The sequence below is a fragment of the Choloepus didactylus genome, chromosome 8, assembly GCF_015220235.1.
Source record: "Choloepus didactylus isolate mChoDid1 chromosome 8, mChoDid1.pri, whole genome shotgun sequence".
Taxonomy (NCBI): Eukaryota; Metazoa; Chordata; class Mammalia; order Pilosa; family Megalonychidae; genus Choloepus; species Choloepus didactylus.
In genome coordinates, this window is record NC_051314.1 from 81,082,734 (window position 1) to 81,095,825 (window position 13,092).

At 53.4% G+C, this 13,092-nt stretch overlaps 1 protein-coding gene across 1 annotated transcript; it reads left to right on the forward strand.

Moving 5' to 3' along the window:
- The first annotated feature begins 4,382 nt into the window (after nt 1-4,382).
- PPP1R1A (protein phosphatase 1 regulatory inhibitor subunit 1A) lies at nt 4,383-12,916 on the forward strand. Its single transcript, XM_037845378.1, has 7 exons — nt 4,383-4,618; nt 8,277-8,337; nt 9,333-9,370; nt 9,727-9,790; nt 10,365-10,520; nt 11,477-11,583; nt 12,184-12,916. Exons 1-7 carry the CDS (start codon nt 4,535-4,537, stop codon nt 12,187-12,189), a joined length of 516 nt encoding a protein of 171 aa, XP_037701306.1. The 5' UTR covers nt 4,383-4,534; the 3' UTR covers nt 12,190-12,916.
- Nucleotides 12,917-13,092: the final 176 nt, after the last annotated feature.

The window sequence follows — 13,092 nt, forward strand, 5'->3', positions numbered from 1 at the left end:
AAAATCACTGTTTAAAAAATAGTTAGAAGAAAAAAGTCAACCTTTTAGAGTTGGAAGTGGAAGGGACTAGCTAGGGATGGGGTCTTCAGATCTATTGATGATCATAGGGTTAATAAGCATCTCAAGAGGTCATCTGGTCCATGCCCCTGCTTCAGGTTCAGCCATTGCCCTGCCATAGCCACCAGGACTGGTTTCCTGAGGAAAGCACTGGAATGGGTTTAGTCCTCGAGAGAGCTCTTGGCCTCAGTTTCCCCTCTCTAACTTGAGGGGCCTGGATTGGCTGATCTCTAAGTCTCTTCTACCTCTTCCAATTTGCAATTAGAGAAGAGGCAAAGCACTTTGGAAATGAGCATCCCCTCTGTTTGAATCACCAGCTCTGGCCCCATTCCCAAGAGTGCCAGCTGCAGGGTGGGTGTGCATCGGAGCCTGGCAGAAATGCAATGATGGGCTTTTTCACAGGCAAGCCAGGGCTCCTACAGTTGGAGGAGGCTGGGCCTTCAGTCATCTGAGAGGCCACACATCTACTCCTGAGGTGCTGGGGGCTTGCAAGCAGCTCTGGAAACAACTCTTGTGGAGAGGCCTTCTGAATGGGCTTTGGAGCCCCACAGAGCACACAGCCTCACTGCAGGGTACACCGCCTATGGTCCAGATCAAGGCCTGCCCCGTCTGCCTCCCCCCACTTCTTCACAAGGCGTGCTCCCCGAACACTCTTGGTCATTTCCAAAAAAGCAAAGCCACCCCAAAGATCGATTTCCCAGTGAGGATTTTCAGAGCATATGCCACAAACTCTGAGATGATTCCAAAAGAGTTTCCAGAAAATGTCTGGGAAACCATGGCATCACTAGCATGAGCATATGGCTTCCCAGGGAGGGCACCACTTAGATGGGGTCATTGCTCCTTTGGGTGTATAAAATCTCAGAGGCATGTGTGTGGAAAAGTGTGCACACATAGTGCATTTGACATGGGCCAGGCAGGGAGAAATGGCAAGATAGAGATAAGGCCCCTGAGTTATAAGCCTAGTTCTGAGACTTCCTGGCTATATGACTGGAGCATCCCTAACTCAGAATAACAGAACATTAGAACAGAAAGAAACCTGCACAGTCACCTGGTCTCCCCCATTTTACAGATGAGGAAACTGAGCTCAGTGAGAGGACAGGATTCCCCCAGGGTTACCCAAAGTGTTGGTGGCAGAGGGAGGAATTGAACCTTGGCCTCCCCAAATTCCAGCCCCTGCAGACTTTCCCAGCCTCACCATTCTATACCACCTTGAAAAGTAAAATAAAGATACTAATACGCACCCTCCCTCCTCCTGGGTGGTTGTGAGAATCAGTGAATTAATGCACAGGGAGCTTAGTGGAAGTGAGGAGGGTAGATAAAGGCTGAGAGTGACAAAGTGCAGCCCCATTAGCCCAGAGTCCAGCACCAAGAACAGCGAAGGGCAGAGGCTAAGTGACGGCATCAGTAAGTCAGATCTGTGTCTTAAACATTTCATGGACCCAGAAGCACATGCATGTAAAACAGCTGCTGCTCTTTCAGCCCCGAATGGAGCAGGGACATAAACACTCGCCCACAAGAGCACACCTAACACAGGCACCTACAAGCTGGGGGAAGGGGCTGGGACAGGACAAGCTCTAACTCTTCCTGGTTCTAGGAAGGGTTCCAAGAGCAGGCCCCAGGCCCTCCGCAACTCCCCAGCCCTGTGTGTGAGCAACCCACACCTTCTTACACCCACAAGCCCAAAAGGCACTCACGGTCACCCGCCCAGCTCTGGGCATAAATTGAGGTCAAATCGATAAACACTTACCTTATCCTCACAAAGAGACCCATTCCAGCTCACATGGAGACCCCAGCACGGAAGGCAGCACCCAACCACGTCTCACCTCCCCACTAACCATAAACACTACGCCCACCTGCCCTCAACCCCCTCCTCCCACAGCCAGCCCTGAGAGCACCTCCCTTCTCTTTCCCTGCGCTCTCCTCCGCCACCTCCACCCCTGCACCAGCTGCTCCCAGAACCCTATTCCCCCAAAGCCTCTCACCAGCCATCTCTCCGATGCCTGAACTACCTGTAGCTTTGTGGGGAAGGCAGTCTGAGAACTTGGGGCTTGAGAAAACAACATGAAGGGTGAGTGTGAGACTTTGGGAGGAATTTTCACAACCAGATCAAAGTTTGAGGGAAAGAAGGGAAAATGAAGGAGACCTAGGCAAGGCGGAGGACTGTGGGTGTGTGGGTGTGTGGGTATGTGTGGGGGGGGGGTTGTCTTCTTATGAGAGCCTGAAAATTGCAGCTACCCTAAATCTGCTGTCCTGCTAGGAGAAAACCAGACAATAATATCAACAGCTATCAATTCACTGAGAGCCTTCTATGTGCCAGATACCTTACCTCATACGACACTCAACCCTGTGAGGTGGAACTATTCTGGCTATTTCACAAATGAGGAAATTGAGGCTCTGTGAGGGAGGGACTGAGGCCCCAGAGATAAGGGTGTGGGGATCCTAGCGTCAAGTCCCAGGTCCTGGTGGAATGGGGTAGTAAGTGGACAGGTCGCCTGTTTGAAGGACATTTGGACTCTGCTCTGTGTGTGTGTGTGTGTGTGTGTGTGTGTGTGTGTGTGGTGGGGGTGGTGGGGAATATGAATGGAGAAGAGGCCAGGGCAAGCACCAGGCTCTAATGGCCCCTGAGTACCACACCCTTCACGTATTGTCTCCGCTTTGGTGCCTTCACACCCACTGTCACCTCTGCTGGGGGAGGAGATTAGGGTGGGGATTAAGGTGCCTCTCCCCCACCCCCAGGGAAACCCAACCAGCTGTTTCCCAGCCTGGCCCTGCAACACCAAAGAGAGCAAAGGGGCACTGCAGGTGCAGGCTGGGTGTAGGGTTTCTTTCCAGGCATCCAACTGCTGGAAAACAGGGGCCAGTTAATGTGCAAATGGGCTTGGCTGGCCAGAGCCTTCAGGGCCCAGTAGGACCCTATGAGCCCAACCCTGCCCCCAGAAAACTGAGCTGGGCCTGGCATGTGTAAAGAGATACCTCTGGGGGGGGGGGGGGGTACAGGTTATTTTGGGAGGTAAGAGGGAAAGGGACCATATGAAATCGAGGCTAGGGAAGGGCTGCCCAGGAGAGGAGGCAACTGAGGGTTGAGGCTGAGGAGGAGAGGAAAGGATGATCCCAGAGTCCCCAGAGAACCAGGCAAAAATCTGTATGAAACTTGATAGCTGCTCATTTAAGGCTGAAGACAGATCTCCAGGAACCTGGCCCTTCCCCAGCACTCCCAGTCCCTCCTCCTCTCCACCCCTGTGCTTTCTCCTCCCTTTTCCCCCTTGGAAGACGCATCCAGCCCTGTCCCTCCCCAGTGCCCCTCCCTCTGCCCAATTCCCATCCCCACCGCCAGTTCCTGGGACTGTGCCCAACCATTCCTCTGAATAGCCTTCTATCTTCCTCACTCACTAGTATTGATTGACATCCTGGTCCCCACAAACAAGTAAGTTCTTCACACAGTCTAACTCCCATCCCTTCAGTTGCAGCAGATCATTTTCATTCTGCCTATAGTGAAATTGGAAACCAACTCCATCTGTAAACAAGCCACACAGCCAAAGGAGTTTCCTCTCCAACCCCCAGCACTCTCTCCCTGCAAGCCTTTCACCTACTTTACCATCCCCATAATTTAGCAAGCAGAAAGAGAAATCTCTTTCACAAGCATTATTGGCTCCCCCACCCCCATTACTCCTTCTGCTGAGTCCCAGATGGTTCTCTCCCCCAGCCCTCCGCCCACGGCCATCAGCACTTCAAGAAAGAGCTCCGGCCTCTGCAGACCCTCTAAGGTCTTCAACTCCAACTCCCTATCGCTGAGTGAACACAGGATGGGTGCTCACATCCCGTACCTCCTCCCGCGCCAAATTCTCCCCTCCCCTCTAGTGTTCTCCTCTTACGGGAAAGTTCCCCTCCACGTCTAACCTTAATCCCTCCTGCTGCATGCCTAAATCCCCTTTCCTTCTTTTCTTTTATAAGACAAACCCACTTAAGATCATAAATGAAATCCCCTCGCGTTCGCCGCACCACGCCCCTCGCCTTCCGCAGCGCCCCTCCACCCTCCCAGCCCCTAAAATCTGCCCTAGCTTGGAGAAGTTCTACTTAGCGGTTCGCCACCCCCAATCCCTGCCCGGAATTCCGAGGATACCTGGGTACCCGCTGGAGCTGTCGTCTGCAACTCAGACCGGGCCACGCCCCAGCTCTCCCGGCCGCGAGGCGGTGACCCCCCGTAGCCACCAGCGCAGTCACGACGGGGTTAAGGTTCCTGGCAGGCGGAGGGGGGCGGGGGCAGGAAAGGCGGGTGCGGAGCCAATCGGCGGCGGCAGAGTTCCCCGAGCCCCGCGAGCCGGGACCGCTGAGCCGGGAGCCGGGAGCCGGGAGCCGGAGCGCGCCGGGCTGGGGCCGGGGCCGGAGCGGAGCAGACGGGGAGCGCGCCCGCCCCAGCCCCGAGTCCCGCCGCTTTCTCTCCCACCGCAGCGCGGGTCCCGCGGCCGCCGGCCCAGCCATGGAGCAAGACAACAGCCCCCGGAAGATCCAGTTCACCGTCCCGCTGCTGGAGCCGCACCTTGACCCCGAGGCGGCGGAGCAGGTGCGGAGCAGGGCGGGGCGGCAGGGGACTCGCCTGGCGGAGGACCAGAGACTCCTGGACCGGGGGATCCGGAATCCCTGCCCAGTCCTCCCTTACCAGTGCGCCCCTTTGAGGGCTATCGGGCTCAGTTTGAGGGTCCTCTATCCCCTCCCCCACCATCGGAGCCGCATCCCCGCATCTGGGCTTCTTCGAGATGGGGAGAAGGAAGAGCGCCCCTACTCGATGCCTGTCCCCGGAGGGTCGCTCTCTACCTCCCCAGCCCTGGGGGAGGGGACCTGCCTAAGGACACGACCCCTCCCCCTTTCACGAATCTTGCATCCCCCACCCTATCAACTCCCACCAGAGTTTCTGAGCTGGTGGGGAACCGAAGGGGTACAGAGCAGTACCGGAGGGAGTAAGACGGGGATATAATGGAGGGATCCTGGTGCTGTAGGTGTTGGAAGAGCAGAAACAGCTGGCCCAGTTGCCTCCTTGACTGGGGGTGCATCTTCTGGACTCCAAAGAGTGACAAAAGAATCTGCTGAAGAAAACCAAGAGGACTGGCGTTTAGGGGAGGGGGCTAGTGGGTCTGCAGGCTGAGGCACCCTTCTCCTGCAAGTCTGGACAGAAGGGTTCTTATTCCCAACTTCTGCCCTTTGGAGAGGGGAGTGGGGTGGGATGGCGAGAGTGGCCCTGAGAAGCCAAAGGGAGGGGCTCTCTAGGGGCTGGGGTCCAAGATGAGCAACCTGCAGGTGAAAAGCAGCACTGGGGCCTTGGCTGGAGGGGTGGGAGTCCAGGGCCCTGGCCCAGCCTCCTGGTGGCCTGGCCTATTTTTAGCTCAGAGCAGACTGGCAGAGGCGGGCAGTGTGTGAGAGTGTGCGAGCAACTGTGTGTCTCAGTGAGAGTGAGCATGTGTGTGGAGAGGGTGCCCACCCATGGTCACCCTTACTATGGCCTTTTTGCCAACTATTTGCTCATTTACTCATTGCTCCACCTCTTTTTGTATTCCCTATCCATTTGCCCAGACATCCCCATTCCTAAAGAATACCTGTTTCTCACAAGGTCAGCTCTCTGTCTCCCCCAGCCAGCTGTCAGGGCTCTGGCTGGGCCTCCCCACCTGAGAAAATTTTGTGATCTCTTGGGATGGGCTACAGAAGGTGTTTTTTTTTTTTTTTTGTTGCTCCAGCTGTTTGGTAGAATAAGGTCTGGATGTGAAGGGAAAGAGTGGGTACACACACTCTCTCTATAACTTTAGATTCCCAAAACTGGAATCTAAACCTGTGTCCCATCCTCTCCCTAGTCTGAGTTGAGCCACAATTCCAGACTTCTAAAGTATGACAGCAAGAGGGATTGTGGGGAGACTTCACAACCCTCCTGAGGATGAGGATGGAGAGCATGGGGAGGATTCCCTTGGGATCTGGGGAAGCTGCTATGCCTGGAGGCAGGGGACTGGCTAGGATAACCTCAAGCCCAGGAAAAAGGGCCCAAGAGGATGGGCTGTAGAGGTTGGGGGTGAGTTTCCAAGCAGAACTGCATCTTGCTGGCACAGACAGGTCTCATTGCCTGACACCTGCATCTGTTTGGTATGAGAGGAGGCAGGTGTAGTTGTGTGTCGGGAGGGGGAGAGGGTAGACCAGCTGGTTCAGGGATCTGAGGGGACAGGGGAGAAACGTGGGGCAGTGCTAAGGTGCCAAAGGGGAAAAGAGAGCTGGGACTTAGGCCTGCTTTTCTTTAGTCTTCAGAAATCTGTGTCTTCTGGGCCTAAAATCCTACCTGCAGTCTAACCTTCAGCCTCCTCCTGCTATGTTACCAAGAATGTAGGCAGGCTTGACAGGATCTCCAACCCCAGACTGATAGTTTTGAAAGGAGCTGGAAGGTCTGGATTATGGAGCACAGAGTGGGTGAAGAGGTGTCCACAACTACCAGGTCCTTGCCATGACTGGTTTGAACATAAATCAGAGTGAAGGCTCCAGTTGTCCTTAGAGCTAGGATTTGGAATAGGGACAAGAAAAAGAAAACAGCCATCCACTAGCACCCTGGTTCAGGTGCCTGGTAACTGCTTCACGAAGTCTGACTTTACTCCCTCTTGCTGTAGGACATCACAGTTCCCAAGGACCCTGAGTGCTTAGAAATCTTGTCCAAGGCAAAAAAATTGGTTAAGGAAGGGAACCTGTCAAAGGTCCTGGAGCCCTGCTGCCCTCTCAAAGCCCCTTTCTGCCATACTTGCAGTCTCCTTCACAGGCTTCCAATACAGATGTTATCTCAACCCACTCATCCCCACCCCACGATCTCCACCCCACGGTCTCCCTGCCTCTTCCACTGTCCTCCCTAACCAATCCCAGGCAGGAAGGAAATAGAAAGGAAGGGTCCTCTCCTAGTAAAAGAATATACATACACGAAACACACTGGCACCCAGCCCATTTGCACCAGAAATAGCCAGAACTGGCTCACGGTCAATGTTTGTGCAGTGGATACATGTACACACACACACAGGACTGTTACTGTCAGGAACCTTGAAATGCCACCAGAACCAGATGCTACTGGATTCTCCTGGGAAAAGGGCACCTTATCCCCCATACCTCCATTCCATGTATCCCATTTCTTCTTTGGAAAGAGACCCCTCTCAGGCCAACATCAGCCCCTCTTGCTGTAGCTGGTACCCACTTTCTGGGCACAGAGAAGAACAAATGTCCCACCACACGTCATCCCCAGTGGTGATGATGCTAAATAGTAAATTTGTGCTCCTTTCCCTGCCCCATTAGCCTTTCCTCCTCACTGATGCTCTGGAAGAAGCTGAGGAGACTCTAAACCCTCTATCCCCCTTACTCCCAAGCCACTAAAGCCTCCAGAGAAAGGATAAAAACTACACATCCAAGACTGACTTCAACAACAATGGACTTTATTGGCAGCATGACAAAAGAACAGCAGCACAGAAAGGAACTTTAGAGGCCTAGCAGCCGATCAGCTCTTACATGTTAATTTCTTAGGATGAGACCTAGAACCGAAGAGAAAATTTTTCAGTGAAGCTTTAAGCCCTGACCGGGGTCCTGCCCAGGGCTTCTCCTTGTATCGTATTTGCCATAACAAGGATTTCCCCAGGCCCTCTTTACTGGCAAATCAGAAAGACTATGGATCCAAACACAGGAAGGGCATTAGAGAGTGAGGGGCATGGGGCAGGGGAGATGCTCATTCAGCCCTTCCTTCTCCGCACTGGTGGGATGAGAGAGGCTCTCTGCAGGTGCCGGCCCACAAAAGGTTAACATCTGTTTAGGTGGTGGGCTGGGAGGCTGAGGGAGAAGCCCCGTGCCCTCTCAGGTTATTTCTGACCATTGATCCAGGATAGATGGAAGGACAGCAGGCCAGAGATCGATGCATAGAGCAGATTTAACTTCTGAGATAGAAAACTGGGGCCAAGACCAGGGGAAGACGGAGGAACAGGACAGGGAGGTGTGGGGGATACAGTAAGTTGGGGTGGTCTTCTGAGCCATCGGGAGAAGTTCTCCCTAGAGGAGGGGTGGGAGGCCCGAAGATGTCCACCCTGGGATAGTGGGTCCAGTGTTACATGGACTAGCCTGGATTATGTTGCTGAGCGGTGGTGAGGGGGTGGGGTGCTGCATGGTAGTGACTGAAAAGCTTCCACATGCACTTGACCTGTTCCCTCTTTTTCTCTTTCCCCCAGATTCGGAGGCGCCGCCCCACCCCTGCCACCCTCGTGCTGACCAGTGACCAGTCATCTCCAGGTAACCCAAGGAATGGGTCGCTGAAGGGAGTGGGGTCTGCTACAGACAGCTGGGTCCCAGTAGAGAAGGTGGGTGCTGGAACATAAAAGGGCAGATCTGAAGAGTCAGAAATTTCCTCGATCCCAGAGGCAGGAGAGTGGTGGCTGGAGCAGTGGATTTCCTTTGCTTTTGGAAAGATGGAGCAGTGCTAGGAAGGGGAGAGAGACCACCTGGTTCCTAAGCCCCCCAGGAATTGGGGTGGTCAACTGAGTGCTGGTTGCTGTGGCAACAGCCTTTGAGGTTTCTTCAGCAACCGAGAGGCTGCTGCCCCCACCCCCGGAGGCAGTGACAGCTGTGTCGGGGAGGGACTGCCTCCATCAGCTCTCTTCCTGGCCCCCAGAGGGGAAGGGGAAGGTTAGAAACAGCTCAGGAAGCAGCTGGGATTCTGGTCACCATCAAGGTCTGGGGAGAGAATAAGGTCTCAGAGAATGTCAGGCGAGAAGAGGTGGTCAGGCCGATAAGCTAAACTGGAATTCAGAATGCCCTGGTCTCCGGCTTTCCCTCAACCACCAAAAATGACTGTAACTTCCTGGACTCTGCACAGGATAAATTTGCTCTTCTCTGTCCAGTGTTCCCTCCCATGCAGGATTCTCTTGTGGACATTGGGTTGGGGGAAGAGTTGGAAAGAGGAAGATGGGGGGAGGGGATAGCAAAGGGATGATAAACCTTGCCTTCAGGGACCTCCAGGTCTGACATAAGGACAGAGATGCAGTGATCACAGCCCCGAGATCAAGGACAGGACTAGTGCAAGGGATCAAGCCAGTCAGCAGAGCAGGAGGGGAGCTGAGGAGAGGAGAGGCCTGGGGCCGCCTGCAGGGCCAACCTCCTGGGGGCAGATGTAAGGGGCCAGATCGGGAGGGAGGTGATTGCAGAGTCCCCTCCCTGCGGGAAGTAAGCTCTATGGGGACCCAGGATTCCCTGTCCTTGCCACCTTCTCCTTTCCCTGTTCTCTTCAGAGATAGATGAAGACCGGATCCCCAACCCACTTCTCAAGGTGAGCTGGCCCCTCCCACCCAGAGCTGCCCAGAGAACCCACAGACTCATTAGGGGATTATCCCCAGAACCCCCATCTGTGGGATCTTTTGACTCCCTCTTCCCCACTTGCACCCACACACACACACGCGGCTGCAATGAGCTTGGATACACACACACACACACACACACACACACACACAACCACATATGCACAGTCTCCTTGCTCACCCTTGTGGGAGTGGCTAGAGAAGCAGAAGTTTTCCTCCCCCCTTTTCCAAAACCCAAACCAACCCCCAATTTCTGGTCCGAAAGCATGGCAAGGCCGGGGCGGTGGGGAGAGGGGCCGGCACCCACCTGGCTCTGTGTCCCGCACAGTCCACTTTGGCAATGTCTCCACGGCAACGGAAGAAGGTGACAAGGACCACACCTACAATGAAAGGTTCGGAAAACCCTTCCCACGCCCTTTCTTTCCTCTATGCCCGAGGCTCCCGGAGGAAGAAATCTTCGGGAGGTCATTAAACCTGCCTTTATTGTAGTGGAGTTGTCACTAGACAAACCAGGGTTTGAACTCCACTCTGTCACTGACTGACTGTGTGGCCTTGGCGACTACTTAACCTCGTGAGCCTCGACTACTACCTCATGGTGGCAGTTAAATAAAATAATGCTTGTGAATACAGCCAGCACAATGCCTAGCACATAGAAGTTACTCAAATATTTCTTGAATCTAAATTGAGTCTTTTCTCCTGCCCCCAGGGGAAGCCAGGTATCCCAGCAAGTTAGTAATTTGTTTTGTTTTAGCGGCCCTTCCCCGCCCCCTCCCTTTTTATGGTCTAGTTTTAGTCCCTCCTTACTCCCTAGCTAATGTCCCCTCCTTGTTCAGATCTCAGTGGATGGAAAAGTCAAACACCCAGCGAAATGTGATGACCCTACAGTGAGGCGGTTGAATTGAGGGTCCCTAGGGAAGCCTCTGGGCCATCGGGTCCAGGGCTCCCTCCCTGTCTCTCTGCCTCCAGAGCTCCAGATGATGGTTGAACATCACCTGGGGCAACAGCAGCAGGGAGAGGAGCCTGAGGGAGCCACCGAGAGCACAGGGACCCAGGAGGCCCACCCACCCGGGATCACAGACACAGAAGCGGAGTCAAAGCTGAGCTCCTCTGCAGCAGCACAAAGTATGTTCAGGCTGGGGAGGGACCCAGGCATCCTGTTCCCAGCACAGGAGGAAGCAGGCCTTACCCATTGGGAGGGGCCTGCAGTCTGGAAGAGGTCTAGTAATAGTCAAAAACTACCTTGAGAATATGGGGATATTTGCATGTATTGCAGGTAGTTATGTCTCTTCACCTTTCCTTACAAAATGATGCCAACCCCTCCCAACCTGGAGCTCAGAGCTCTGTATTATGGCTGTATGGGGGGGTCCCACTGTGATGGAAACAGCACTCATGGGCTAGAATCCTCGTTCTGCCATGTGAACAGCCGAGAGTCCTGGAGCAACTTATTTAACCTCAGTCTATAAAGTGACAATGAAGATGCTTATTTCACCGGGTTGTTTGCGAAAATGAAACAAGACTGATTCTTAGCACATTACCTGACACACAGAATGCATGCATTAAACGGTAGCTGGTGGTGCTTAATATATGCCCACAGTCCCTTAGACTAGATGTATTTCAGAATTCAGAATTGTAGGAAGGCGATACAGGACATATATTGTATACTACATAATATTCTCAGAGGAACACCCTATAATCAAACATGTTTTGATTATTTCTGCAATTAAATGAATGGTCCCACTAAGTGGGATGAAGACCGTAAAAAGTCTCGTATAAGTTCAGGTCCAGTTTAGTCACACATGGGGTTTGTACCCAAATTTTTTTAAAAGGGGAAAAAAAACATACTTTTTTGAGGTTTTTGTTTTTGTTTTGGATTTCTGTTTGCAGCTAAAAAATAGTGAACCTATAGTAGTAATTGTGGTAAAGAAAATTCTGTTGCTCTTGCCTGATTCCTCCCAGCTTGTTCTTGGCCCCTCCCAGGAGTCACTGGGGTGTAGGGAGGGGTGAACAGAAGTAGTTCTCTCTCTCCAAGGCCTCCATAAACACTGCCTCTCCTTCCCCCACCTATTTTCCCTCCATAGAGCCTGCAGGATCCATGCCTAAGACTCAGGAGAGGGGCAGTGAGAAACGCCACACAGAGGAGCCCTTGACTCACATACCGCCACTGGATTCCCAGGGAGCCAACTCGGTAAGACCTCAAGGCTGGCTGCCTGGGCCACAGGGGGACAGCTGTGTGGACAGGGGCAAGGGGCTAGGATTTGAAGTCAGAGAAAAGGGGAACAAATGATCAATTTTAGTCACTGAAAGTTAGTCTATATGGTAATAGGACTGTGTCTCCTCTGATGGGCGAAGAGAAATGGGATTAAGCTGTAGCAGAAGGGATTGAGGTCAAACTTTGTATAGGACTTCTGGATCCTCCCTTCATCCCAACTCCAAGAGCTCACTCCATTAGTGACAGAAGCAAGCCATGGATGTTCTGATAAAGAGCATCGGGAACCCAGAGGGAGATCTTCACCTGCCTAAGCTGAGTGAGCAGTGGCCCTGCCTGGAGGTAGAGACATTGATGACATAACCTCCTGAGTTTTGATTTTACAGTCCTCATGCCCCCTGCATAGACTGGACAAGGGAGTAGAGACTGGTGTCAGGAATCAGGACAACCTTCCTGAGATGTTAGGTGTTTGACAAATAGGATGGGTAGGCAGACCACAGGGGGAGGGGGCACGACAACCCTTAGGGACCCTCTGGCCTCTCACTCCCCTTCTCTTTCCGCCCCCTTTCCCCACAACAGGTCTGAGGGAAGGGGGCACCTGGAATCAAGGCTGCAGTTTGGGAACGCATGGACACTGGATTTGTTTCTCATCTCTTCACTTTTGGGGAAAATCTCTTGTTTTTAAAAAGTGATAAATTTGATGTTAGGTCCTTGGCACTTTCCTTCTTTCCCAACTTGGAGAATCCAAGACCCCTCCCCTCTTGGTCTGCCCTCTCTGCAGCCCCCCACGCTCCTGCCCATCTGGGAGAAACTGGGCAGGAGCCTTGAGAAGGGGGTTGTTCTCCCTTAACCCTGCCTTTACTCGCTGCAGGAAGAAAAAGGGGACTCGATAGGTGGGAGGCCTAGCTTCCAGGGTGCCAAGGAGGAAGGGTGGCCTAGGTTTTCTTTTTCTTGGAAGACATGAGGAAGAGACGACCACCTGGCAGGCTGCCGTGCAGCTGGAAGACCTAGAGCTCCAAGACCCGCACCCTGCCCGGCTGTGACTGTCCTGTGGGTGCCACCTGCTGGACAACAGCAGTACTGCACCCTGGCACTTGGCCCAAGGTGGGGAAGGGCAGTGTCCTGTGTGGATGCTTTGCCGGCCCTCCAAAGCCTGAGCTGCCTTCCCTTTGGATTCCAAAACTCTGGGATGTGTTCCCTCATCCAGCTGTGAGGAGACCGCCTCCCTTTATCCCAAATCCAAGAGTTCATTCCATTAGCAAAGATGGATTGAGAAAACAGTGGCCATTAAAGAAGAGGCCCTTGCTGAGAACAAGGATCATCTCTCCCCTTGTCCTAAACACCAAGGGGCCAGGGTAAAAGCCAAAACCTGCAAATCGGTGAAGAAACTTCCTCAGGCCCTACAGCCAGGCCTCTCTGCTCAATGCTTTTGATTTTTCCGGGAAGTGTGGGGTGGGGGTATTCTTTCCCCTCACGGAAGAAGGCATG

Bases quoted from the DNA above. Each gene is read 5' to 3' on its own strand.
- PPP1R1A (XM_037845378.1), top strand. From the start codon at position 4,535: ATGGAGCAAGACAACAGCCCCCGGAAGATCCAGTTCACCGTCCCGCTG. The intron at 4,619-8,276 runs GTGCGGAGCAGG...TCTTTCCCCCAG, and splicing joins ACCCCGAGGCGGCGGAGCAG to ATTCGGAGGCGCCGCCCCAC. The intron at 8,338-9,332 runs GTAACCCAAGGA...TGTTCTCTTCAG, and splicing joins CAGTGACCAGTCATCTCCAG to AGATAGATGAAGACCGGATC.